General features: G+C 59.5%; 1 protein-coding gene across 6 annotated transcripts in view; it reads left to right on the top strand.

Annotated features, from left to right (window-relative positions):
* The window catches only part of SDK1 (sidekick cell adhesion molecule 1), a 980,492-nt gene that overhangs the window by 922,377 nt on the left and 35,067 nt on the right, over positions 1-23,048 (top strand). For all 6 annotated transcript variants that reach the window (XM_070064289.1, XM_070064291.1, XM_070064290.1 and 3 more), the window contains 5 exons: positions 2,663-2,798; positions 3,630-3,689; positions 5,881-5,982; positions 18,883-18,998; positions 21,230-21,416. In XM_070064289.1, coding sequence (XP_069920390.1) covers positions 2,663-2,798; positions 3,630-3,689; positions 5,881-5,982; positions 18,883-18,998; positions 21,230-21,416 — 601 coding nt within the window. The remainder of the gene's footprint in view (positions 1-2,662; positions 2,799-3,629; positions 3,690-5,880; positions 5,983-18,882; positions 18,999-21,229; positions 21,417-23,048) is intronic.

The following is a 23,048-nucleotide window of genomic DNA, read 5'->3' on the forward strand; positions in this document are numbered from 1 at the left end:
TCCTAGTGTGTGACACAGGCCCTGGGTGAGCCCTGGTCAGCCCTGGGAACTGTTTCCTAGTGTGTGACACAGGCCCTGGCTGAGCCCTGGTCAGCCCTGGGAACTGTTCCCTAGCTGATGTTCCCCCTGAACATGTCCTTCCATTCCCCTTCACGTGCTCCCAGCCTGTCTGCGGCCCCTCCTCCCTCATCTGAAGCCCCTGCCCCCATGAGGACAGCCACGTCTTTCCTCAGTGACTCATTTTCCTCCCTCTGAGGCCCTGCAGGGCCCTCCTCCCCCTCCCCAGCACAGGAGCCTCACAGCCTGGGAGCTCTCAGACTTGCAGAGCCCCACCCTGTTCCGCATTCACTCAAAGACTCTGCCCTGTGTCCATATCGGGTCGCTGGGTGGGCACACGGGCACAGCGACCTTTCTGGTAGCCTGAGCCCCACCCTCCTCACCACCAGGGGCTGCCTGCCCGCTTTCGGGAGCCCCCTCTGTGCAGTGACCTGGTGACATGCAGGACAAAAGCCTTGGAGTCTGGGGCTGACTCAGTCGGGAATCTCTGTGGCAAGCCCTCCCTCCTTCTGCCCCTGCTGCCCAGTGCAGATGGGGTGTGGAAGGTGCCCCCTTGGCCCTCACACACTCACTTTCCCACCGGCTGCCATCCTGGTTCTTTCAGAAGGGCTACAGTGTGGCAGTATTTGAAGTTTAAGTCTCCACTGCAGCCCATAAGGAAACCAGGCCCAGAGCTGAATAGCAAATAGCAGCACCCCATATGGGCATCCACGTGTGCTGTGAACATACATGATGCACACCATGCGTGGTTCCCGTCTCTGTCCCCACACATGTCAGGATACAGCTCTGCAACCGACTGCCCGGGCCTGGGCACACCCAGCCAGGAGATGCCCCGGCGAGTGCTGGCTCGATTCGTGTTTGTTTGACCAGCTCTGTTACCGTGAAGGCCTCCGACAACTATTCCCACCCGTAGGTCGTGCGGGGGGGCAAAGGGGTGGCCAGCCATGGTTGAATCTCAGAACAGCAACGGCGAGGCTCACCGTTAGCTGGGTGCCCTGTGTTTTTGCTGATGGAACCTGGTGGTTCCAGGAGGAAGAAAGCAGGAAACAAAAGAGTCCCTCTGGCGTCTGGGTCCCTGGGTTCTGGGTCAATGGCTGTGGCCTGGGAACACCCGGGTGTCCAGCAAGTGTGCCTAGCATGGCTGGGCCCAGAGGGGCTGGGCTGGAGGCTCCCCGTGCTGCTGGTGATGCCAGTAGAAGGAAAAGACAGAACAGAGAGGCCTCGCCAGCCCCCACTGTCCATTTGAGAGCCAAGGCAACTGGACACCCGGAAGCTCCATCCTGCCCTCGTCCACGGTGGGCAGCCGGAGAACCCGTGCAGCCTCTCTGCGAAGCTGGGGGGCACTGTGGGGGTGGCTGACTCAGATCTGTGGGGTCTGACTCCCCAGGCCAGGGGGAGGAGCGGCAGGCAGGCTGGCTGTGTGTTTGCGGAGTCCTCCTGAAATGCAGCATTAAGGCCTAGCAAGCCCCATAGCTTCCCTGTGAACCAGTGTGCATCTGCGGCGGGCTGTGTACCACGGTGCTCTTCCTGGGTAGGGGGCACCCCAAGACTTAGGAAGTGCCTGGAGATGGGCCGCACGGCGAGGGCCCTGGGGCTGCTGGAGTGACCTCTCACTTTTAAAAAACGTCCTGACTGTGCCTTGTCCATGCCTCAGGCCCACGTGCCAGTGCTGAGCGTGGCACATCGGCCCTCCCAGGCCTCGCTCTCTGCTGTTGTGTGGGGGAGTTCAGAGGGCAAAGCAGACCGTGTTCTGCAAATCTGGGGTCAGGAGCAGAGGAGTTCAATGAGAATGCCATTGCGTGCTTTTGGGGCCTGGGTTCAGAAGCAGAAACGTAGGGCAAGGGTGGGGATGGCCAAGGCCTGGATGTCACAGTGCTGTGACAAAGTGTCATTCACGAGGCGGCTGGCCCCACAGCTGTGGCTGCACAGGCCTGCCGGGAGTCCCCGCTCCTTCGGCAGGCAGCCTGGTCTTGATGGGGGTCTGAGCCCTGCAGATCTGTGTAGACTGCAGCAAGAGCTGATGCTCCGTCCCCTCATCCACAGACCCTTTGGGCTCATTCCACTGGGTTCTCAACAGGGTGAGCGCATGGACTAGCGCCAGCCCGTCTCAAGCCAGTGCCCTCGGAGGTGCAGTGGGGATTCCCACCTTGGGTCTGATTTGGTGGAGCGGGATGACCTGGCACGTGGAGAGTCAGTGAGACCACCACAAGCCGGGCGGCCAGGGGATGGCCAGGGTGCGTCCAGCCAGCACAGGAGGTGGAGCTGGCCGTTTCCCACGTTCCCTCCATGTCCTGGGCTTACCTCCCAGGGGGTCACCTCCTCACCACCAGCGAGGGCCCTGCTATCCTGCCCCCGCCTTGGGGTGTTTTGCAGACTTGAGCCACACAGGGCCTGGACGTCCACGTTCCCCCCACACATATACCCTGGAGGGCAGAGGTGTGAGGACGGGCTCCATGGTGCAGATCTGTGCCTGGGAGGCTTCTCTGGCTCCTGCTCGCGAGTCTCACGCCTCCCCCTCTGTGTTGCTAACAAGCAAGACCTGGGGAGGTGAAGGAGGCCACGCTGGGGTGGAGGCCGCAGGCTGAGTCGTCCGATGTCTTTGCAGCCTCCACGGGACGAGTCCCTGAACGGCCTTCTCCAGGGCTACAGGATCTACTACCGGGAGCTCGAGTCCGAGGCGGGCTCAGGCCTTGAGGCCAAGACACTCAAAAGCCCTTCCGCTTTGCGAGCCGAGCTCACAGGTGAGCATGTCCCCCATCCTGGCTCAGACCCCGTGTAGGTGTGAGGTGGGCAGCCGGGCAGGCCCTGGGGCCTTGTGCAGCCGGACGAGTACTCAAGGAGAAGCAGTGCTGCTGGCCTGGTGGCAATGGCTCCGGGGGACCCCTGCACCCCCACCCTCGTCTCAAGGACCCATCAGTCCATGCAGGCTCTTCCTGTCTGTCACAGTGCGTGACCTCAAGGTGGGACCTGAGCCTCTTCCATCTCCAGGCTGGCCTGCTCTGGCTGCACCACACCTCACTCTCTCTGGGAAGGAGGCTGGAGGGTTTCATTCCCTGATGTTCCCTTCAGACAGCCCTACAGAAAATGCACCTTGTCTCTCGACATCCTTGTGCTGGGACAGAGTCGGGGAGCAGCTCCAGGGGGGAGCCCCTGGGCGGCTGCCCTCTTGCTCTCTGCCACCTCCGTGGTGTCAGGAGGCCACCCTGCCTTCCGTTGTTAGCTCGTGCCCCCTGGACCCCGACTGCACACGTGAGCTTCCTGAAGCTGACGGCCCTGCCTCCTGGGAAACCCATGTCCCTGTCCTCCCTCGCTGGCACGATGGCGTACCAAGTACCTTCCATGTTCCATTCAGTCGGAGGCCAAACACATGCCCGCTGCCTCAGGTGGGGGTCTTGCTGCTTCAGGAAGAGGCTCGGGCACCCCTGGAGCTGGTAGGGAGCAGGCAGGTGGCGGCTCGGGCTTCACTGCCCGTGGAAGTGTGGCGCGGAGCCGAGCAGTTGGTTCCATGTGTCACCTGCAGCGGCTGTGTCCCTGTGTGCTAACTGTCTTTCTGCTTTGCTTACCCCTGATAGCCCAGAGCAGCTTCAAGACCGTGAACAGCAGCTCCACGTTAACAACATATGAATTAACACGTAAGTGCACACTGCCTGCCTTGGAGGCCTCCTGACCACTTGCACCCATTGCCGATTGGCCCCCCAGTGGACCTGGGGAAACCACCTTGGAGTAATGACTCTCATTTCTGGAATCCTCCCTCTTGGTGTGCTAACCCAGTCACAGACGGGGAGCGGGGCTTCAGGAAATGGGGGCTGGGACGACTTGCTGGCATGCGATCTTGGAGTCGGGGACAGGGAGGAAGTCCCATTGGGCACGACTGCCCCACTCACCTCAACGTTTTATTTTAACTGTCTTTTACTGTGCTAATGTAGTGTACTATTTTCGCCATCTTTACATACACAGTTCAGGGGCACCAAGCATACCAGCCACCCTCTATGTCCAGAACTGCATTTTCAAAGACTGGCACTCTGCTCCCATTAAGCACCAGCCCCTGGCAGCCAGCATCGTCCCCTCTGTGTCTGGGCTTGGCAACCCCAGGAATCTCATAGGAGGGAACTGTATGCTACTGAACATAGCATCCCAAGGTCATCGGTGTTGTAGCAGGTGCCAGACGGAATTCCCTGCCATTTGAGGGCTGAGTGGTGCTCTGTGTTGCTCATCCAACCATCCTCCCTTCAACTGTAATCGATTGTGTGGCTTCCCCTTTGGCTCTTGGCTGCAGAAGGTTTCCAGACCCAAGTGTGGGGCTTGGGAGCTCCCATAACAGGGTTCACTTCAGTGCAGCTCCTTTGCTGGATTAGGGAGTAGGTAGGGAAGGAGGAGGAGCCCTTTCTAAGCCCCCATGCCCAGGTGTTCTTCACGCACCTTGTCAACAGCATCCCGTTCCATCTGCCTGCCACTCTTCGGGCAGCTAGCCCAGCCCAGGTGTGGCCAGACAGGTTCACACCAAGTCTGTTCCTTCCCCTGCTCTCCAAAGTGTTGCTTTGGCCATTGGCCCCCTTGCTCTCTCGCACACCCGTGACTCAACCCCTCACTCACTTGTGATCCCACAACACCAAGTGTCCACCCAGACGTCTCCTTGGCTGAGGAGCAAGTGGAGTCAGACCGCGGACCAGCTCAGTGCTCAGGGCTCCTGAGCCAGACCTCACTCCAGCTTTTCCGTCCCGTGTAATGAAAATGAAAGGGGACAGTCTCTTCCACACCCCCACTCATGGGTGACGGGCACCCAGGACTCAGCAGCCACATGGGTCCCAGGGTAAGACTTACAAGCTCACAGCCACTGCGAGCTGCTTGTAAGACAGCATAACCAAAAAATAAAAAATACAAAAAATTTTTAAAAAGCCGGCGCTGCGGCCCACTAGGCTAATCCTTCGCCTGTGGCGCCAGCACCCCGGGTTCTAGTCCCGGTTGGGGCACCAGTTCTGTCCCGGTTGCTCCTCTCCCATTCCAGCTCTCTGCTGTGGCCCGGGAAGGCAGTGGAGGATGGCCCAAGTGCTTGGGCCCTGCACCCCATGGGAGACCAGGAGAAGCACCTGGCTCCTGGCTTCGGATCAGTGCAGCGCATGGGCCATAGCGGCCATTTGGGGGGTGAACCAACGGAGAAAGGAAGACCTTTCTCTCTGTTTCTCTCTCTCTCTCTCTCACTAACTCTACTTGTCAACAAATAAATAAATAAATAAAAAAGACAGCATAGCCCTGGAGGGACCCAGAGTAGGACAGGCCGGACCCCAGTCAGCCACGTGGGCGGAGCTATGCACACGTTCCTTGGAAGCCAAGAGGACAGGACCTTGGCATTCGATTCTCTGAGCTCCGCTGAGCTCATGGCAGCTGGGAGGTGGATGTGAAGGCTGAGGCCGGTCGGCGTCCCCGCCAGCACCCAGCCTCAGACACACAGCTGTGTTAGCCGGGAGTGGACGCTCCCAGTTCTCTGGCCATGCCTCTCACTGCAGACCTCGGCCTGACCCGGGTGGTCCCCACCCCTTTTCACAGTCGTCAAAAGATCAGAGGCTTTACAAGTGAGATTCACTCAAGTCTTTTTTTTTTCTTAAATTTGTTTTAAATGCTTCGCCATGGCAGGGGTGCTCGGGTCACACCCAGGAGAAGCATCGGGTGGCGTGGGGTGTTGGCAGTAGGTGTGGGTGCATCTCCCAGAGAAAAGCCTGCCCCCCCCCGGCCCCGCCCCTCCTTCCTTGTGGCTCACGGAGGGGACGTTGTAGGAAGGACGGCAGCCCTGGAGCAAGCTGACCCCTGTCTCCCTGAACTTTGCAGATTTGAAGAAGTACAGGCGCTATGAAGTGATCATGACCGCCTATAACATCATCGGCGAGAGCCCAGCCAGCGCACCTGTGGAGGTCTTTGTCGGCGAGGCCGGTAAGCTCTGAGCGCCCCTAACCCCACGGCCGGTGAGGGCCACAGCCATGGGTGTAGCCAAGAGCTCTGTGGCCAAGCGTCTCAGGCGTCAAGCAGTGTCCTCCCGTCCTGAATGTGTTTGGAGTCAAACCCATGGCTAGAGGTTTGGCTCGGCGCAGAGCTGAGTGACGACCACTCCTGTTCGTTGTGACTTTGCCCTACAGGGGTGATGTCGGGAGGAGCCAGGTGTGGGGGAGCAGAAGCCACAGTGTCTGAAGGGGCAGGCGGTTGGGTCTCAGCTCCCGGCTGTCCCTTGCCAGGCTTCGTCCGTGGCCCAGTGACTGGGTTCACCTGATGTCCGGCAACAGCCTGCTCCCAGGTCTCCGAAAGCCACGTGATGATGGCTTTTGCCCCTGTGAGAGAAGTTTGATCCAAGGACCTGTCCCCTCTGAGGGGTGGATGTCCCTATAGTGAGATGTGATGTCAAGTGTTAGGTCCAGCGCACTTCCTCCTCCTCCCCCCCAGTGTGCTCAGGAAATGAGAGCCACCCCTGCCTCTGGCCGCAGGGGTCCTGCCCCGAGAGGACCCCCCACCCCCGACAGATTTAAAGACTTCCTGCAGCTTAGTATAGTGCCTGGTGCCTCTGCTCAGATCTGCTGATGTGGATTCGGAAGGTGGTACCCCGGAGTGACAGTGGAGACCCCGCCCTGCAGGAGATGCGGGGGGTGGGGGGAGGGGGGGGAGGGGCGGTGCTGGACCAGGGGCTAGGAACGCATCAGGTGACCTTGCAGTTTGGAGGGGTAATTGTTATTAACCAGTCGAGTTCCAAAGATCTGCCGTGGCAGTCCCCCCCCCCCCCCCCCCCCCGCCTCGAATGGCCCATCAATTTGCATACAGGTGAGGACAGCAGCAGCATACGTCATTTCCGCCTTTCTTTGCATGGAAATGTGTCCAGAGGGGTTGTCCAGAGCATTGGCAGTGGGGGCCGGGCGTTCCAGTAGGGATGGGCCTGGCCACAGAGGAGCCACGTGAGGCACAGGAGAGGCACAGGCTGGGGAGGGGACATCACAAGTTGCCATCGCTGAGGTCCCCGAATATGACAGATGATGTCATCTGTGCCTGGACCAGGTGGGTGAGATCTGAGGTGGGAGGATTCCCAGAGGAGAGCAGGGCACTGCCGAGTGTCCGCTGTGACACTGATGGGCAGTTTGCCCAAGAGGCCAGAACTCTTCCTGGGCAGAGGTGCAGACCGTGTGTGTGAGTGCCCAGTGGCGTCTCCAGGCCCGGCGCTGTGTCCCCAGTGCCCTGGTGCTGTGGAGATATGAAGGACCCCGTGTCCAGCCCTCAGACCTTCCCTGTTTCTGGACAGACCCCTGCTTTCAGGATAGCACTGTGCACCAGCCCTGGGCCCAGGCCGCCTGCCCACCCTGCTGTGTGTTCCGTCCTCATGAGCCTGGCCTCTGCACCTGCACATGCTGTGTCTGCAGGAATCATGCCTGTGGCTGGGAAGACTCCCAGGCCCCCGTGGAGACAGCTTCCATGATAGCCCTTCCTGGATCCCCCGTCTTGTCTCCCGGGACAGACTGGGTGCTCCTCCCTGTGTTTCTGAACACACTGTGCACACAGCACTTTGCACTTTGCTCTGTGGGCTGCTCTGGTCTCCTGCTGTCAGCAGGGCAGCAGCACCTTCTGGTTCAGCCCAGAAGCTGGGTGCTTAGTAGGTCAGCAGGGGCCCTGGGATTTGAAGACAGGAGAGGGGAGAGGAAGAGAGAGCACACCTGGGTGGAAAGGAAAGGAATAGGGTAGCGTGGCCCAGGACACAGGCGCCAGTGCCCAGGAGTACCCGACAGTGACACCAGGCTCCCGTCTAGACCAGTGACACTGTGACCCCAGGGCTCCCTTCTAGCCAAGGGCCGTGAGCTCAGGGAATGGAGCTGCCCCCAGAGCCCAGGAGGTCAGGAGGGCGGAGGAGGCTCCTGTTAGAAGGGGCTGAGCCCCGTGGCTGGCAGCTGTCCCCCGTTCAATCCCCAGGGGCTCTGGACACAGGAGGGCTTCAGACAAACAGGGCAGAGCTGAGCAGAGCTGCCCACCTCCCAGGAAAGCCCAAGGCCTCCGTTCAGGTTGTTAACGCACGCTGACCACACCGGTCCAGCCCCACACATGTGTGGACAGTTGATGGCAGACAGGGTCCTGGAGGCAGAAGACGTGAGCCCCAAGTGGGAGGTGGCAGGGCCTGCTCTGCCTGAGTGGGGACCCCGCACACCCTCTTCTCTGCTTTTTTTTTTAAATCTCTAGGGTGGGTTCTCTTGAGCTCCAGTCAGAGGCAGCTGTCTCCTCCCCCAGAAAAGGGGGCCTTGTTCCTTGGATGCACCTGTGGCCTCGTGGTCTCTGCACCCCAAGTGCGTTCCTGAGCCCCCTCCCGCCGGCTGAGCAGCCCTTCTCCCCACCCTATCCTGGCTGCTGCTTTCTCCCATTGTAAATCCTTCCTGTTTGTTTGGGAAAGATTTGTCTCCCCACTGTCTCACATACGATTCAATGCCAGGGATGATTCGGGGTCGTTCAGAAGATAAACTGAGTCACTCTGCACGTGTAAGGATGAGCAACAGCCGTTTACGAAGTGGGCAGCAGAGGGGCCTCCAGTGTGCCATGGAGCCAGGCAAAGAGAACTGGCTTTGGAGTCCCCTGTGGCTCATGACTGGCTAAGCCTGGTTCATTTTTCATGAACACAAGTGCTTACAAGACGGAGCCCAGGTTACCTGGCGTCTGTGTTTGCAAGTCTCACAAGGCCAAGCGTCCTGCACGGCCGATCCGGCCCTGTGTGCTCGGGGGATCTCCGACCCGTCTCTGCTTTGTCTCATTTTGATGGATGCCATGTTTTCAGTAGATTTTTAAGAGCTCCTTATGTGTCAGGGATATCACGTTTGATCTCATTTGGGGCAAATAGTTTTCCGTTTCTGGTGCTTGTCTAATTTTATTGTGTTTAAACAGTATGGTCCAACTTCTACACCTGCTTCATCTCCACTTCCCATCAGAAACTTGGCAAATACCCAGATTTCCTTCTGGGTTTTGGGGCTTCATTTTTTTCCGTTTAACTCTGTAAACCAGTTGTGGTACCTCGGTGAAAGGTGGGCTTCTAAGTAGATCATTTGCTTCCAGGAGACACCCCCACCCCGACCCCGGTACCGGCTATTAATTGATTCTGCCTTTGTGACGTGTCTTGGTCCCATTTGAGACCCCTGGACACAGCCAGGTGTGAGTGAGTGCTTTCCTTAGCTCTGCAGGTACCTCTCCTAGTGCCTGGGCACCACTGCAGCCCTGCCCACACACCACTGGGTACACGTGCACCCTGTTTCCCAGAGCTGTGGTGGTCTTGCCTGATTCCCAGATGCCGCAGCCGGTCTGGGAACTTCACAGCAGGTTCACTTGAGGCTGTGATGGGAAGTTCATTAAGTACGTGAGTGGACGTGGGCCTTCCCGGCATTCTCATCCTACCCATAGCTCCTCTCCTGGACTGGGCCTGTCTTTCCTTTCCCTGGCGGGACTGGCAGTGCCCTCGGCATGAATCTTGCCCGTTACCGACTGGGTCATCCTCGCATTGCACTGTGGTCGCTGCTGTGGACCCAGGTATTGTCCAGATGTGTCCGCTCCCCACGCACAGCCGACCACAGTCGCGGGCTGAGACTGACCTCACTACTGAGGCACAGGTGGTGCTACGCGCAGCCGGAAAGAACGGCAGCTCTCTCGGTTCTCTGGAAAAGGGAGTCCAGACCTGCCTCATCCCTGCATCTGCTGGAGCAGCTGCCAATGCCAGGGCAGCGGCCTGGCCTCCAGCAGCCCAGCCCAGCTTGCACCCGGAAGGAAACCTGGGCACGTGAGTTCAGAAGCGGTGCCCACTCAAGGCTGTGGGTGGGGCTGGAGCGTTGGTGCGTGCGCTGCTTTGGGAGACAGCCGCGTCCTGAAAACACGGCTTTGCTGTTCCTTTCACTGGCAGACTGTGGGGGTTATTTTTCTTGTAAATTCTCCAAGTCTCTAATAACTCTTGGTTGGGACCGGAGGAAAACAGCCAAGGCCCCTGCTGTGGTTGCTGCCCCTGGTGACGGAGGAAGCCAGCCCCAGCCCCAAGGCAGCGGAATGAAGAGGACCCAGGGCCGTGCTCCTCGGGTAGTGGGCGTGGCCGTCCACATCTCAGGGCCATGGTGTCTGGTCACTGCCACTCTGCAGGAGCGCGAAGTAGTAACCTCTCCCTCCCGGGGGCCCCAGGCCCTGTGCTGATGCAGTGGGTAGGGAGACGCAGCCTTGCGTGTGGACTCTTGGGAACAATTCGCATCACGGGCACCAGCAAGAATCCGTGTCTCCGCGTCACGGGGGAGTTGCCAGCCTGCGTCCTGAGTCTGCGGGCACAGGGCTCTGCAGGCTCCTTCCCACCTCTGGGGCTGCAGCTGCAGTGCTGTCTCCTCGACGCACAGCCACATCTGTGGAGCCCTTGCTGGGGTTCTGGCTGGCAGTCTCCTGGGCCGGGAGAGCCTTGGACAGGGCTGTGTCCAGGGCTGCCGTGCCCCCAGTGCAGGTGTGCAGACAGTGTTGGTGAGGAGGGGGCCTGTTCACCCCTCACCACACAGGGGGACCTGCACGGCACCCCGCTGGCCGTCTGCTGCCGCCTCCGGCCCTCTCCAGCTTGGGGGACCCCAGGGCGCCCCCGACGAGGCCCACACGGGCAGTGAGACAGTGAGCCCGATGGCCCTGCCAAGTGGGAAGGCACCTTAAACAGGGGGGCAGATGAGGAGGACAGGTCACTTCCAGGACCCAGCCCCAAACACAGAGTCAGACACAGCCCTGGGAGGCAGCGAGGGAGAGAAGGGGCCGCGAGAGCCGGTGAAGCGGAAGTCCAGGCCCTGTAGCAGGGGCGCTTCCGGAAACCCCTGGGGCCACGTCTTCACCCCTCCCCGTATCCGCTGGAGTGACCCTTCCTAAATGCCAGCCTCGTCTCCCACTCCCGGTTCTCCTCCCCCAGGACGCCCGTGGTTTAGCGGGGAGATCAGACCCTCTGCTGAGAGCGGTGCCCCTCGCCTGCAGCCCGTGGCAGTTCGTACCTGTGCTTCCCCTGCCGTGTGGGTTAGCACCTTTCCTGGCAGAGCAGGGCCCGGAAACGCTGGTGGATGCAGTAGATTATTAACAACTTTATTTCCATAACCACTCCCTGGAGAAAGGTCGTGGAGAGAATCCTGCTGCCTAATGCAGCTCCCAGGATCCGATGCCGGATGCTCGGAAGACCCCGTGGTTCTCCACCTGCTTGGGACCCTGCTGGGTGCCTGCAGGGACCGAGGGAAGCCACCGAGGCACGGGCTTTGCCCTGGAGGAGCCCCGAGCCCTGGGAGAAGGGGGACGGCCTGGCCTGGGGCCCTCAGGAGTCCAGTCTTAGAGGGCTTGGGGCCTTCAGTGTGTTCTCGAGCCCAGGGTAGCCTGGAGTGGAGCTGAAGTAGAGCTTGATGGGATGAGGAGAAACTGGGCCAGCCGCATGGGGCGCCTCCTTGGACTTGTGTCCCATAGGCAGGCGGTGTTCATCTCCACCTGCTGGGTCCCTGGGAGCGGCTGGTGGAGCGGTGAACCTGAGAGCACTCTGACTCGGGTCATGGGCCAGCCTCAGGCTGTCCCCGGCACTGGCCTCGCTCTTGTCCTCCTCCCCTTCTGTTGCTATCGTACAGTGAGGGAACGCAGGGATGCGTGTGTACGTGGACGCTGGCACCACCCGGCTCAGCCCAGGGCCCCGTCTCGCTCTGTTGCCTGCTCCTGTTTCCCCTCCGCTCAGCTGATTTTGAAGCAGTTCTGAGAGTCATATCCGTTTCTGAAAACCTCATGACATTTCATTCCAGAGTATTTTCAGTTTGTATCCTTGTGCGAACACTCTAAAATACAGGAGCACAAAGTCGTGATCTCACCTAGAAAAATCAATAGCAAACCTGCACACCATCCCATACCTGGTCAGCATTCGGATTCCCGGGAATCACCTCCTCTTCCAGTCCCCACTCCTCTCCTCTGTGCCAGGCTCCGCTGCAGCCCCTGTGCCCCGGGACAACGTCAGCGAACAGCGGGCCCCTGGGCTCCATAAACGACCAGCGAAGCAGCCCACAGGCCAGGCCTCCCTCCCTCCCTCACAGCAGTGTCTGCACATGTGTCCCAGAGGCCACATCTAGCCCTTTGCCTGTGTTTCTAAATAAAGTTTTATTGGAACACAGCCACAGCTTCGTCTGTACAGGCTTAGACAGTGAATTCTTGAGCTGCTTTTCCCACAGAAGGGCAGCGCTGAGTGGCTGTGACAGAGGCGCCTGGCCTTCAAAGCCAGGCCTGTTTCTCTTTTTTTTTGTTTTTTGTTTTTGACAGGCAGAGTGGACAGTGAGAGAGAGACAGAGAGAAAGGTCTTCCTTTGCCATTGGTTCACCCTCCAATGGCCACCGCGGCTGGTGCACCACGCTGATCCGATGGCAGGAGCCAGGTGCTTCTCCTGGTCTCCCATGGGGTGCAGGGCCCAAGCACCTGGGCCATCCTCCACTGCACTCCCTGGCCACAGCAGAGAGCTGGCCTGGAAGAGGGGCAACCGGGACAGAATCCGGCGCCCTGATCGGGACTAGAACCTGGTGTGCCGGCGCCACAAGGCGGAGGATTAGCCTAGTGAGCCGCGGCGCCGGCTTGGCCTGTCTGTTTCTAAAAACCGTTTGCCAGCTCCAGGCAGCTCTGGGGTAGAATGGGGGGGACCTAGTCCCCCAAGCCTCAGTTTCCCAACTTGTGAAACGAGTCGGGCGTTTCTCCCGCGGCGTGGGTTTGGCGAGCACATGCTGCAGATGTGTGTGACTGGGGCTGTGAGAGGCGCCGAGCGGTGCAGGTGCACGGTGGGGTGTAACTCAGGCACGAGCTGTCCCTGCTGTGATGTGTGCGAGGGAACGAGGAGAAAGCGGTTGCCTGTGGAGTAGCTGGGTTTCAGAGTGGCTTGCTCACTCTGCACATCCTCACGGTGGGTGGCACCAGTGATCAAGCCGTGAGAAAGTCAGGCCCCGTGCTCCGTGGACGGGAAAGCGAAAATCCTCCCAGGCACTGAGCGTGCCCGGCGTGTGAGGGAACAGAGCCCGCCGCCAACGTGGAAATGCCTGCGGGAGGAATGCCTTGCTGGTGACGAGCTGACACTCTGCCTCCGCCTTCGCCTCCCCTTGAAACAGCTCTTCTTGAAACCACTCACTTCTGAGGCCGGCAGCCGCCACGCACTCACACCAGGCTGTGGGGACGGCATCCACACCACCGTCCGCACGCCCGGGGAGTGCCCAGCCTTGGTCCACACCCCCGCGTGCTCTCCTCATCACATCCTGGGCTCTGTTCGTGGGGTGCCTGGCATCAGAGCCACCCAGAGAAAGCCCTGCGCAGCTCTCATTCTGGAGTTCTCGCCAGCGCATCTGCTGGTCAGAGGGCAGGAGTGTGTCTCAGAGCTCCTGCGTGGACTTGACAGTGCCACGCCCAGGGCCGGCTGTGGCCAGAACCTGACGCCCACCCCGAGGTGTTGGGTGTGCCCCACATATATGGGTACAGGGTTAGGGGAGCCCAGCGAAATGCTTGGAAGAGTCAGCTGGCTGTGGATAGTGCCCTGGGCGTCTCCTGTGGCGCTGTGTGCACCTCTCATAAGGAATCCTCAGTGTGTCAGCCCCCGGCAAGCTAAACAGCACTGCTCCCTCCCACAGCCCTGCACGTTTCTGCAGCAGTAGGGGTTTCAGGTTGAGAGAAGAGGGATCCACATCCCTCCTCTGTGTATGGGTTTACAGAATGTGGTGTCCTCCCTTGGAATTGTCTGTCGTAACCTTTTTTTAAAGATTTATTTTATTTATTTGTGAGTCAGAATTATAGAGAGAAGGGAGAGGGGAGAGGGAGAGAAGGAGAGAGCAGAGACAGAGATACCTTAAGATCTTCCACCCACTGATTCACACCCCAGATGGCCAAAATGGCCAGGACTGGGCCAGGCCAAAGCCAGGCGCCAGGAGCTTCCACAGGTCTCCCAGTGGGTGCAGGGGCCCAAGCACTAGGGCCATCCTCCACTGCTTTGCTGATGCTGCAGACAATGGCCTAACCCATAGTGCCGGCCCCTATCATAAGCTTTGTAAAACATTAGTGGGTAGCGTTAACTGAAACACTCTCCAAGTCCTGCCTTCCTGAAGTGTAGGGGGCTGACTGACGCTGGGGGCCACCTGGGGAGGGCTGGGCCTTGGACTTCCTGTTCAGCAGCGCATGATTCAGGTGTCTTTGAACTTGGGTGCGTGCTCAGAGGCCCTGGCTTCTCGTTTCCCGGCTCAGCTACGAGGCCCCTGGTCTGCTTGCCAGCTCTCTCGCATTGCGCCCTTGCCCTCTGTGTCCAGTCTGTCTGTCCTCTGCTGCTTAAGGCAGTGCCACCTGTCTAAGCCTTCACACACCAAGAAGGCCAAACGAGGGCGCAGATTTCCCTGCTTGGGGGAACAAATGTGTCTGCAAAATTTGCCAATCAGATCAATGAAATTAGAGGATTCTGTTTCCTGTACACCTAACAGGAAGTCAGAGAAAGTGTGTGATCAGGAAAAGATGTAATTAAAGAAAACCGATGAGAGTATAACTTGTCAAATTATATAAAGAAACACAATATTAAAACTTCAACAGTGAGTCTCAGATTATCAGTTAGGAACTTACATTACCCAAGTAATAAATCACCAAGTGACACAAACTGTAAGGAGAAACCTAGGGTAGCCTGACAGGGCCTAACAGACCCTGCACTAGCAACGGCAGGTGCACTGTGGCCTGGGGTGGCCCTAGCAATGGCAGGTGCACTGTGGCATAGGATGGCCCTAGCGACAGCAGGTGCACTGTGGCCGAGGGTGGCCCTAGCAATGGCAGGTACACTGTGGCCTGGGGTGGCCCTAGTGTCAGCAGGTGCCACTGTGGCCTGGGGTGGCCCTAGCATCGGCAGGTGCACTGTGGCCTGGGGTGGCCCTGGCAGCAGGGTGAATCTGTCTGGTGTGAGCCCAGCAGCCGCCCTCCGTCCTCACCTCTCCGCTCTTGCTGCTCCAGCAGCACCCTGCCCGCCCCCCGGCCGTATTCCCGTGGGCCCTGTCATGTGCGAGCCAGGTGCTGTGTTTCAGGACACCTCCTCCATCCTCTGCTGGCTTGAGCCTCTCCCGCAGTCTTCCTCGCGCTGTGACTGCTGTGGCTGCGTCTCCCGTGAACTTGTCTTTTACGTCTTTGCGCCTCCTTGCTCCCCAGCCCTGAGCCGAGAGCACTGATGTTCAGGGACATCTCAGCAAAGTTAGGCGGGACCCCAGCAGCCTCCAACCCCGGCGGCACATTCAGTGCACGGCGCCTGCCCTGCAAGCTGCCCACACCTCTGTCCCTCCTGCCACCTCCTTTCCAGGGCTCAGACTGAGGGAGCAGCCCCCAGGCCCACGGGCCAGTCTGGAGGCTGTGGGAAAAGGGAAGGCAGCAGCCCTATAACCACCCAGAGGCAGAGGTAGTCTGGCCTCCTGTCCCTTCTGCTGCCACGTGATGGGCCACAGTGAATGATAGAGACACCCCAGGGTCAGAACTAGGGGAGGTTCTCCCAGAGGAAGGCAACGGCAGGTCACATGGGCACACCCCTGTCCCCAGGTGAGACAGATCACACACACACACACACACACACGCACGTGAATGAATGACATCTCTGAACCAACCTCTCAGTGTTTCAAAGCCTCCATGGGGCCAGCGCCACGGCTCACTAGGCTAATCCTCCGCCTTGCGGCGCCGGCAAACCGGGTTCTAGTCCCGGTCAGGGTGCTGGATTCTGTCCCGGTTGCTCCTCTTCCAGGCCAGCTCTCTGCTGTGGCCAAGGAGTGCAGTGGAGGATGGCCCAAGTGCTTGGGCCCTGCACCCCATGGGAGACCAGGAGAAGCACCTGGCTCCTGGCTCCTGCCATCGGATCAGTGCGGTGCGCCGGCCGCAGCTCGCTGGCCGCGGTGGCCATTGGAGGGTGAACCAACGGCAAAGGAAGACCTTTCTCTCTGTCTCTCTCTCTCTCACTGTCCACTCTGCCTGTCAAAAAAACAAACAAACAAAAAGAAAACAATTATCACAATGCACTGTGATTACAGCTATGTGGTATTGCCCTGCTCCCCACCCCCACTTAATGATTTTGGACCTCCCAAAGCCGCTGCTCAGGGCCCAGAGGCATAGCTCAGGTTCACCCCTGTCTGGTGGGATATGAAGTTAGGGGCCGTGGGCTGGCACTGTCCACTCATCAGCAAAAGTCTGACCAAGTCCGAGGTAGCCGCCGTTTGGCTGCTTGCTGGTCCAGCCACAGCGGGTGGCCCACCTCAGGGACAGCAAGCCTGCCCAGGGGTCGAGTGAGGTGAGCAAGCCTTGCTCTGACTGCTCTGCGGGGCTCCCAGCAGTCCAGCCCACCCCTTCCTTACAGAGGCAAGAGAGCCACACCGCAGCCCAGCTCAGCTCACAGCACCCAACTCCACAGGGCTCCCTAGCCAGTCACCCAGAAATAGGGAGTTCCGGAAAGTTCCGGAAAGTTCTGGAATTCCACCACAGCCATCAGCTGCAGGGTGCCTGTAGAAGTCCCTGAAGTTTCTCCGTCACTGCCCTAATGAGATGCAGGAACAATCAGGCAGGGACCGAGCTCTGTGACGGCCAGAGACACCCAGAGAAGTCTGGGTGCACCTGCCCCTTCATTCCCCCTCACACCTTCCCCCCCACTCCCCCCTCAATGCTGCCTGTGGGCCACCTCCTTGTCACAGGCACCAGGCCCTGCATTTTCATGAACACACGTGTTCTGACACCACCCCACTCTGCAGAGCCTAGAGGTAATGGCTCATCCCACAAGTCATCAGCTCCCAGACGCACCCCCTTTAGGACGAAGCAGAACTGCATTTGGGGCGGTGCACAGCCCGGCCTTCTTGGGTCGAGTTCTTCTGTTGGGAAGAGACCCGGTGGCCATCAGGAGTCACAAACTGCATCTCGAATCTGGCAAGCCATGCTCGGTGTGTGTGTAGCTTTCTCTCTTCCCTGCTTACGGCGTCAACAGAAGAATCCCTTGTTACCTGCGGTGTTTCTGTGGCATGGAGACAGAGCTGCTGGGGGTGGGGGCGTCGCAGCGTGGGGACTGCAGCACGGCTCGTCGGCCCGACCCAGTGCCAGGGGCCCTGCCACAGACAGGGTGGGTCCAGCAGTGTCGGGGCACCGGGTCTGACCGCGTCTTTGGGAGCAGACCTTGAGGGCGTTGGGGGGGGGGGGTAATAGCTGTGCTCAATTTTGCCTTTCACATTTTAATTGTACAACAGTAATTTTGCAATAGAGTTGCCGATGGCAAACATGCAAAAAACATTAACTTTATTTATGTTTTGGGTTATTAATGTGGCTGTTAAAATTCCTCCAGTTAGTTTTGATTGAATTGTTTTTTTGTGTGATTCTGTTGTTTAATGGAGCGGTAAATAAGAATTTCTGATAATGAGGCCGAGCATCTGTCACAACAACCTGGTGTGGGTTATTAACATTTCCATTAACGGCGGGGTGGGCAGTGATAATATGGAAACCACACAGTTAGAACAAAATAAATAGTTGGTGTCAGGCTGAGTGGGTGTTAATTACAATTTTATTCTTTGGGGGAGGGGCAGGGAAGGGGTGACTCTCGAGGTCACTGTCTCCCAAGAAGGCCTCCCCAGAGAGCCCAGCTGCCGGGCCAGGGCCCTCGGGCGGACACCGACTGTTTGAGCATCTCCCTTCGCGGTCTGCGAACACTGTCGTCCTGAGGCTGTACTCCTCGGGCCGCAGGCTGGGGCTCCGTACCAGCTGTTCCCCCCGCCGAGCCGAGAGCGCGCCCTGGAGCTGCCCTGAGCCCAGCCCAGCCCCCATGAAGGGAGCAGCTCTCGAAGCAGAGGCCAGACCAGGAGGAGGAAGCACTGGCATATAGAATCCACAGTCCAGGAGAGGCTGGCGAAACGCAGACAAGACGGAGTGCTCTCCCGCGAGCCTGCGCTCCGTGCGTCACTCACAGCTCCGGGGCTACCCGGGGAGGTGTGGCCAAGGCGTCTTCATCAGCCACCTCTGCTTTTGCATGCACAGGGCGGCCCATGCCACACAGCACCCCAGGGCGCTCCTCCCAGGCGAGGGAAGGGATAGGAAGTGACAGCAGCGGGAGCCGGCCGTGGACTGCAATGTGGAGTACGGTCCTCAGAAGCCAGAGTCCCCCTCCTCCTTGGCGGGGCAGCTCTGTGCATCCGGACTGACCACACCCAGGGCACCTGGACTTGGGACAGCAGTGGGCATCTTTGTTTTCCGCAGCCCGTCTCTCATACTTGGCAGCTCCTTAGTCACGAATGCCAGCCTGTGTCCCGGCACCTGCAGCTCCCTCTCATCAGAGCCATGGGTGCCTCTGCAGCACCCTGAGGGCACTGGGGCCTCCGGGTGCCCCCGGCCCTGGCTGCTGTGAGCTCATAGCAGGCGTGAGAGTAGCCTGGAGCCTACGCCGCCTGTTAACCCCGTGGACCCCTCTGCCCTACCTTGCTCTGCTTACTGTACCTCAGGGTCGTCGCTTTCCTTTGCATTTCTGTATGGTTTGGACCTTTGAATTTTTCCCACCCAAGTAACCTCACCGATTAATTCCATTTTCTGTGAAATACTTCTGAAGTGCCTTCGTGTCCTGTTCTGTGTCTTTAAGAGAGTTCTTCTGGGAAGGGCGTGTGGCCTGCCCTGGTGTAAAGAGGTCACATGGCTCTTGGAGGATGGAGCCGTGATCCCGGGGGTGTGGCTGTGCCCACGACTGCCCACTCTTGGCACATGTGGTCTGCATGGAGTGGGGCCATGTGGATGTGTGGGTGGGGTCTTGGCCGCCTCCTCCAGGGACATCCCAGTTACCGTCACCTGCTGTTCTTTCCTCAGCCCCAGCGATGGCCCCGCAGAACGTCCAGGTGACCCCGCTCACGGCCAGCCAGCTGGAGGTCACGTGGGACCCGCCGCCCCTGGAGAGCCAGAACGGGATCATCCAGGGCTACAAGGCACGTGTCCGCGGGCGGGTGGGCGGGCAGGCACAGGCGGGCAGGCGGGCGGGCGCAGGTGCTGGTGGGCATCTCCTGGGGCTTGGAGGCCTCGGCTGGGGGCCTGGCCCCTCGCCGGATCTGCTGAGGGCCCTGGTGTCTGCGGCCGGCGTGGCTGGCCCTTGGCTGTGAGAAGGGTGCCAGGAGTGGGGTGGGGTGCCCGCCACCAGACAACCCAGGCAGGGCCCCGTGGGTCCCACCTCCTCCACCTGCATCTGCCCCCAAGGCCTCCAGTGTGCTTTTCCATGAACTTTTTGAAGGTACCTCATATGCGTGGGTTTCCAAAAATTTTTCCTCCCCAAATTAAGCATATCTTTTCATTCCATTTCCTTGGATTTTCCAAAGCGTGCCCACAGCGTCCTGAAGGGAATAGATCCTGCGTTGCGGCACTGCCCGCGACTCACCTATGGACACTGCGTGGGCAGGGCCCAAGGACTGCATGTCTAGCAAATTCCCAGGTGGCGTGTTTCCTGGGAACCCTACTCTGAGAACCAGCACACCCCAGAATCTGACCCCACACTCGCCAAAGGCTGTAGCGCTGCGTTAGCGGAAGGCAGCAGTCCGTACCCTAGGAGGTGGGGAGGATGGCCGCACGGTCGGCTTATCCAGGGGCGGGGGGCTCCTCGCTGTGCCCCACCCTGCGATCGCACCTGCGTGGGCAGCACAGATCCCAAGACCATCCTGAAGGAGACGGCCCAGGTCTGCTCCACAGGGATGCACCCAGGATTAATTTCCTGATCTGCTCTGTTGGTTGATCCGTCATCGGATTCCAACGGGCTAGCCTGCCCCGATGACTATTGGACCAATTAAATGTCCATTTAAAAATGATTTCTATAGGTATTTTATGAAAATTAATACCTTCCTCCGTGGCAGGGCTGTTAGAGTGATTAATGAGGTAATGGGAAGTCCTGTGGGCCCCAAGGCAAGGTGCTATTTGTGTGCGTCCAAAATATATTTTCTCATTTCCTTAATGATGAAGACATTGAACCTGGATATTGATCTCGAATTAGCAAGGCCTGGGTGAGTGCGGCGTCCTCTTTGGTCCGTTCAGTGAGCAGAAGCCAGCAGCATCCTGCCTGGGGAAGTAAGGCATACCTGCCAATCAAGGCCTGCCCAGCCGCCCAGGCCAGTGAGTGAGCGTGAGAGGCGGGGATTCTGGCCCTGGGAGCCCCCAGGGGACTTCCAGTGTCCCCGCAGGTGAGCTGTTCTGTTCCACCAGCCTCCACCTGGTGGTGTCTTTGGGAGGCCCGGCTGGCAAGGACTGTGGGCAGTCCTTCTCAGCCAGCTGTCTGAGGGGACAGTCTAGTAACCTCTTCAGACCTTCGTGCGTTGACCTTCAAGTTCACCTGCAAGGACAGCAAAGCCAGATGAGAGATGTGTCCAGGAGAAACAGAAGGCTGCCTGCCAGTCCTGACCCTGCCGTGGCTTCCTTCCTGCTGCGAGTGGATGGTTTCCATTCCGGAGTACAGCCATCCCCGGTCTCTGGGTGGGGTTGCTTCCGGCTCCCAACCACCCCCGCCGGTGGTCGCTCAAATCCACACGCACAAATCCCTTACGCTCCGTGGTGTTCTATCTGCACAGGGCCACGCACACCTTCCCACGCACTCTAAGCCATCTCTAGGTTGCTTATAAGGCCTAGTGCTACGTATACGAATGTCACACCGTGTTGTTCAGGGAATCACTCTATACAGACACATTTTTTTTTTAACCAAGATTTGCAATCGGCATTGGGTTGACTCCATCAATGAATACAGGGCCCACTGTGTTCTGCCAAATTGACTAAACAGGTGAACAAAAGGCGGGGGACATGGGGTGGGAGTCTGGGGGCGTGCTCCGGCCACAGTGGACCCCTTGTCTCCAGAAGGCTGCAGAAGGGGTACAGGCTGTAAGCCAGAGTACCCACAGGGCGGAGGCCCATGACCGGCTGCTGGTGGGAGGATTCGCCCATCCTCAGATGGCTGCTTCAGCAGGGTCTACTCAGACAGTGAGCAACCCCAGCCATGGCCTGGGCATCCCCAAGCAGCACCGTCGGCCACCAGAACTCATCTCGGCCATGCCCCAGTTCCATGGAGCCAGGTGTCTCTCGCCTGTCCCTCTTAGGCAGAGCTGGAGCCCAGGCACAGGCCCACCCCGTTGGTCTGCCCCTGTACCCCTGGAAGTCGGCCCAGCGCCAACCCCTGCCCTTCCCACAGATCTACTACTGGGAGGCAGACAGCCAGAACGAGACAGAGAAGATGAAAGTCCTCTTCCTGCCCGAGCCCGCCGCGAAGCTCAAGGACCTGAGCAGCCACACCAAGTACCTGGTCAGCATCTCCGCCTTCAACGCCGCGGGGGACGGGCCCAGGAGCGAGCCCCGGCAGGGCCGCACCCACCAGGCCGGTAGGTGGGCGGCGGCGCATCCTCGCAGGCACGGGTCGCACCTGTCTCCCGCCCTTGCCCCAGCAAAGTGAATGGCTGCTCTCAGCTTCCCCAGCTCTTGGCTCTGCCTGTGCCATCCCGTGTGTCTCGCTGTGTAGCTGAGCGGTTTGTGGACAGGACTGGGGTTGGCTTGTGGTTGCCAGCGTGTGGCCTCAGCCTGCTATGTGATGGCAAGAAATCCACAAGGGGCGGGGTGGCCAGACTGGAGCCACCGTGCTTCTCTGGGGGCCTCAGGTGCTGGGGGCGAGGGGAGCTTTGTGCCTGCAGCTCAGCCTCGTTCCCATTCAAGGGCCCATTCAGTGCCCCAGGGGACTTCGCGTTGTCTCACTGCTGTGTCCAGACCCCTGGACGTGGGCTTCTTGTGTGTTGAGGCCAGGCCGGATGCCTGGCATTGTCCTGGGTTTCGGGTCCACACACGACCCCGAAACAGCTCCAGCTGCCTCTCAGACGCACACCACAGGCCGGTTCCTGGAGCAAGATGTTGGCTGTGCTGGCCAGGTGTCGTCCCCTCACACAGGGCGTGCCTGTGCTTGGAGCAGACCGCTCTTCCCATCTGGGTCCTGTGACTGTGGCAAAGCCACCCCCAGAGCTCCGGGGCCCTGAGTGAGATCCAGGAGGTCCAGGCAGGGAGGCTCAGGCGCCTGTGGACGCAGGTGCAGGGCTTGGGGCTCAGCCGACCAGCGGCACCCAGCATGGCAGGGGCCCCTAGCATCCTCACCACCAGGGCGGCTTTTGTTGTCTTTATCTGATGGCCGAGAGGGACCCGTTTTGGAATTGGAACTAGGAGGACCTGAGCAGACCTGTGGGGCAGACAGTAGCAAATGAGGGGCAGCTCGGGGCCCTGGGGCCTTGGCCTCAGGGACAGGAGTGGGAGTAGAGAGGGGAAGGAGGGGGCACCAGTCAAGACGCACTTCTGAGCAGCAAGGGACGGCAGGTCAAGCAGATCAGAGCCCACCCGCGCTGACTGGTGGACAGCCCTAGTCCCTGCAGGGAGCCCCAGCAGAGGCTCAGCCCCGCCCCAGCAGCACGCAGGATCTGCCGTGTGCGCCAGCAGCTTGCGAGGCTCCTCCCTGTGTGCGGGCCAGCAGGGTCTGGGACCTCACAGCCGGGGCGGGCGGGCTGCCCTCTGAGACCTGCAGGCCATCATGGGAGACAGGAGATGGGGAGAGGGACCTCACAGCCGGGGCGGGCAGGCTGCCCTCTGAGACCCGCAGGCCATCATGGGAGACAGGAGATGGGAGAGGGACCTCACAGGTGGGGCGGGCAGGCTGCCCTCTGAGACCCGCAGGCCGTCATGGGAGACAGGAGATGGGGAGAGGGTTTACCCAACTCGGAGCTCTGTCCCTGCCCCAGAGAGCAGATCAGGAGCCTGTGGAATCCTCCAGCAGCCGCCGGGAACCGAGCTGTCTGCATTTCATTTTCCGCTCCCATCTATTATTCATTTTTACGCCTTTGTCATTTCGTCTCTCAAGCTCCCCCGTGCTTAAACACCATCGTTTGCTCAGGAGGGTCTGTGTTCCTGATTGAGCCTGGAAGTTCTGGGCTGATCGATAAATCTTGTTTTCCTCCTCTGACATTCGACTGGGACTGAGT

The sequence above is a fragment of the Oryctolagus cuniculus genome, chromosome 19, assembly GCF_964237555.1.
Source record: "Oryctolagus cuniculus chromosome 19, mOryCun1.1, whole genome shotgun sequence".
NCBI lineage: Eukaryota > Metazoa > Chordata > Mammalia > Lagomorpha > Leporidae > Oryctolagus > Oryctolagus cuniculus.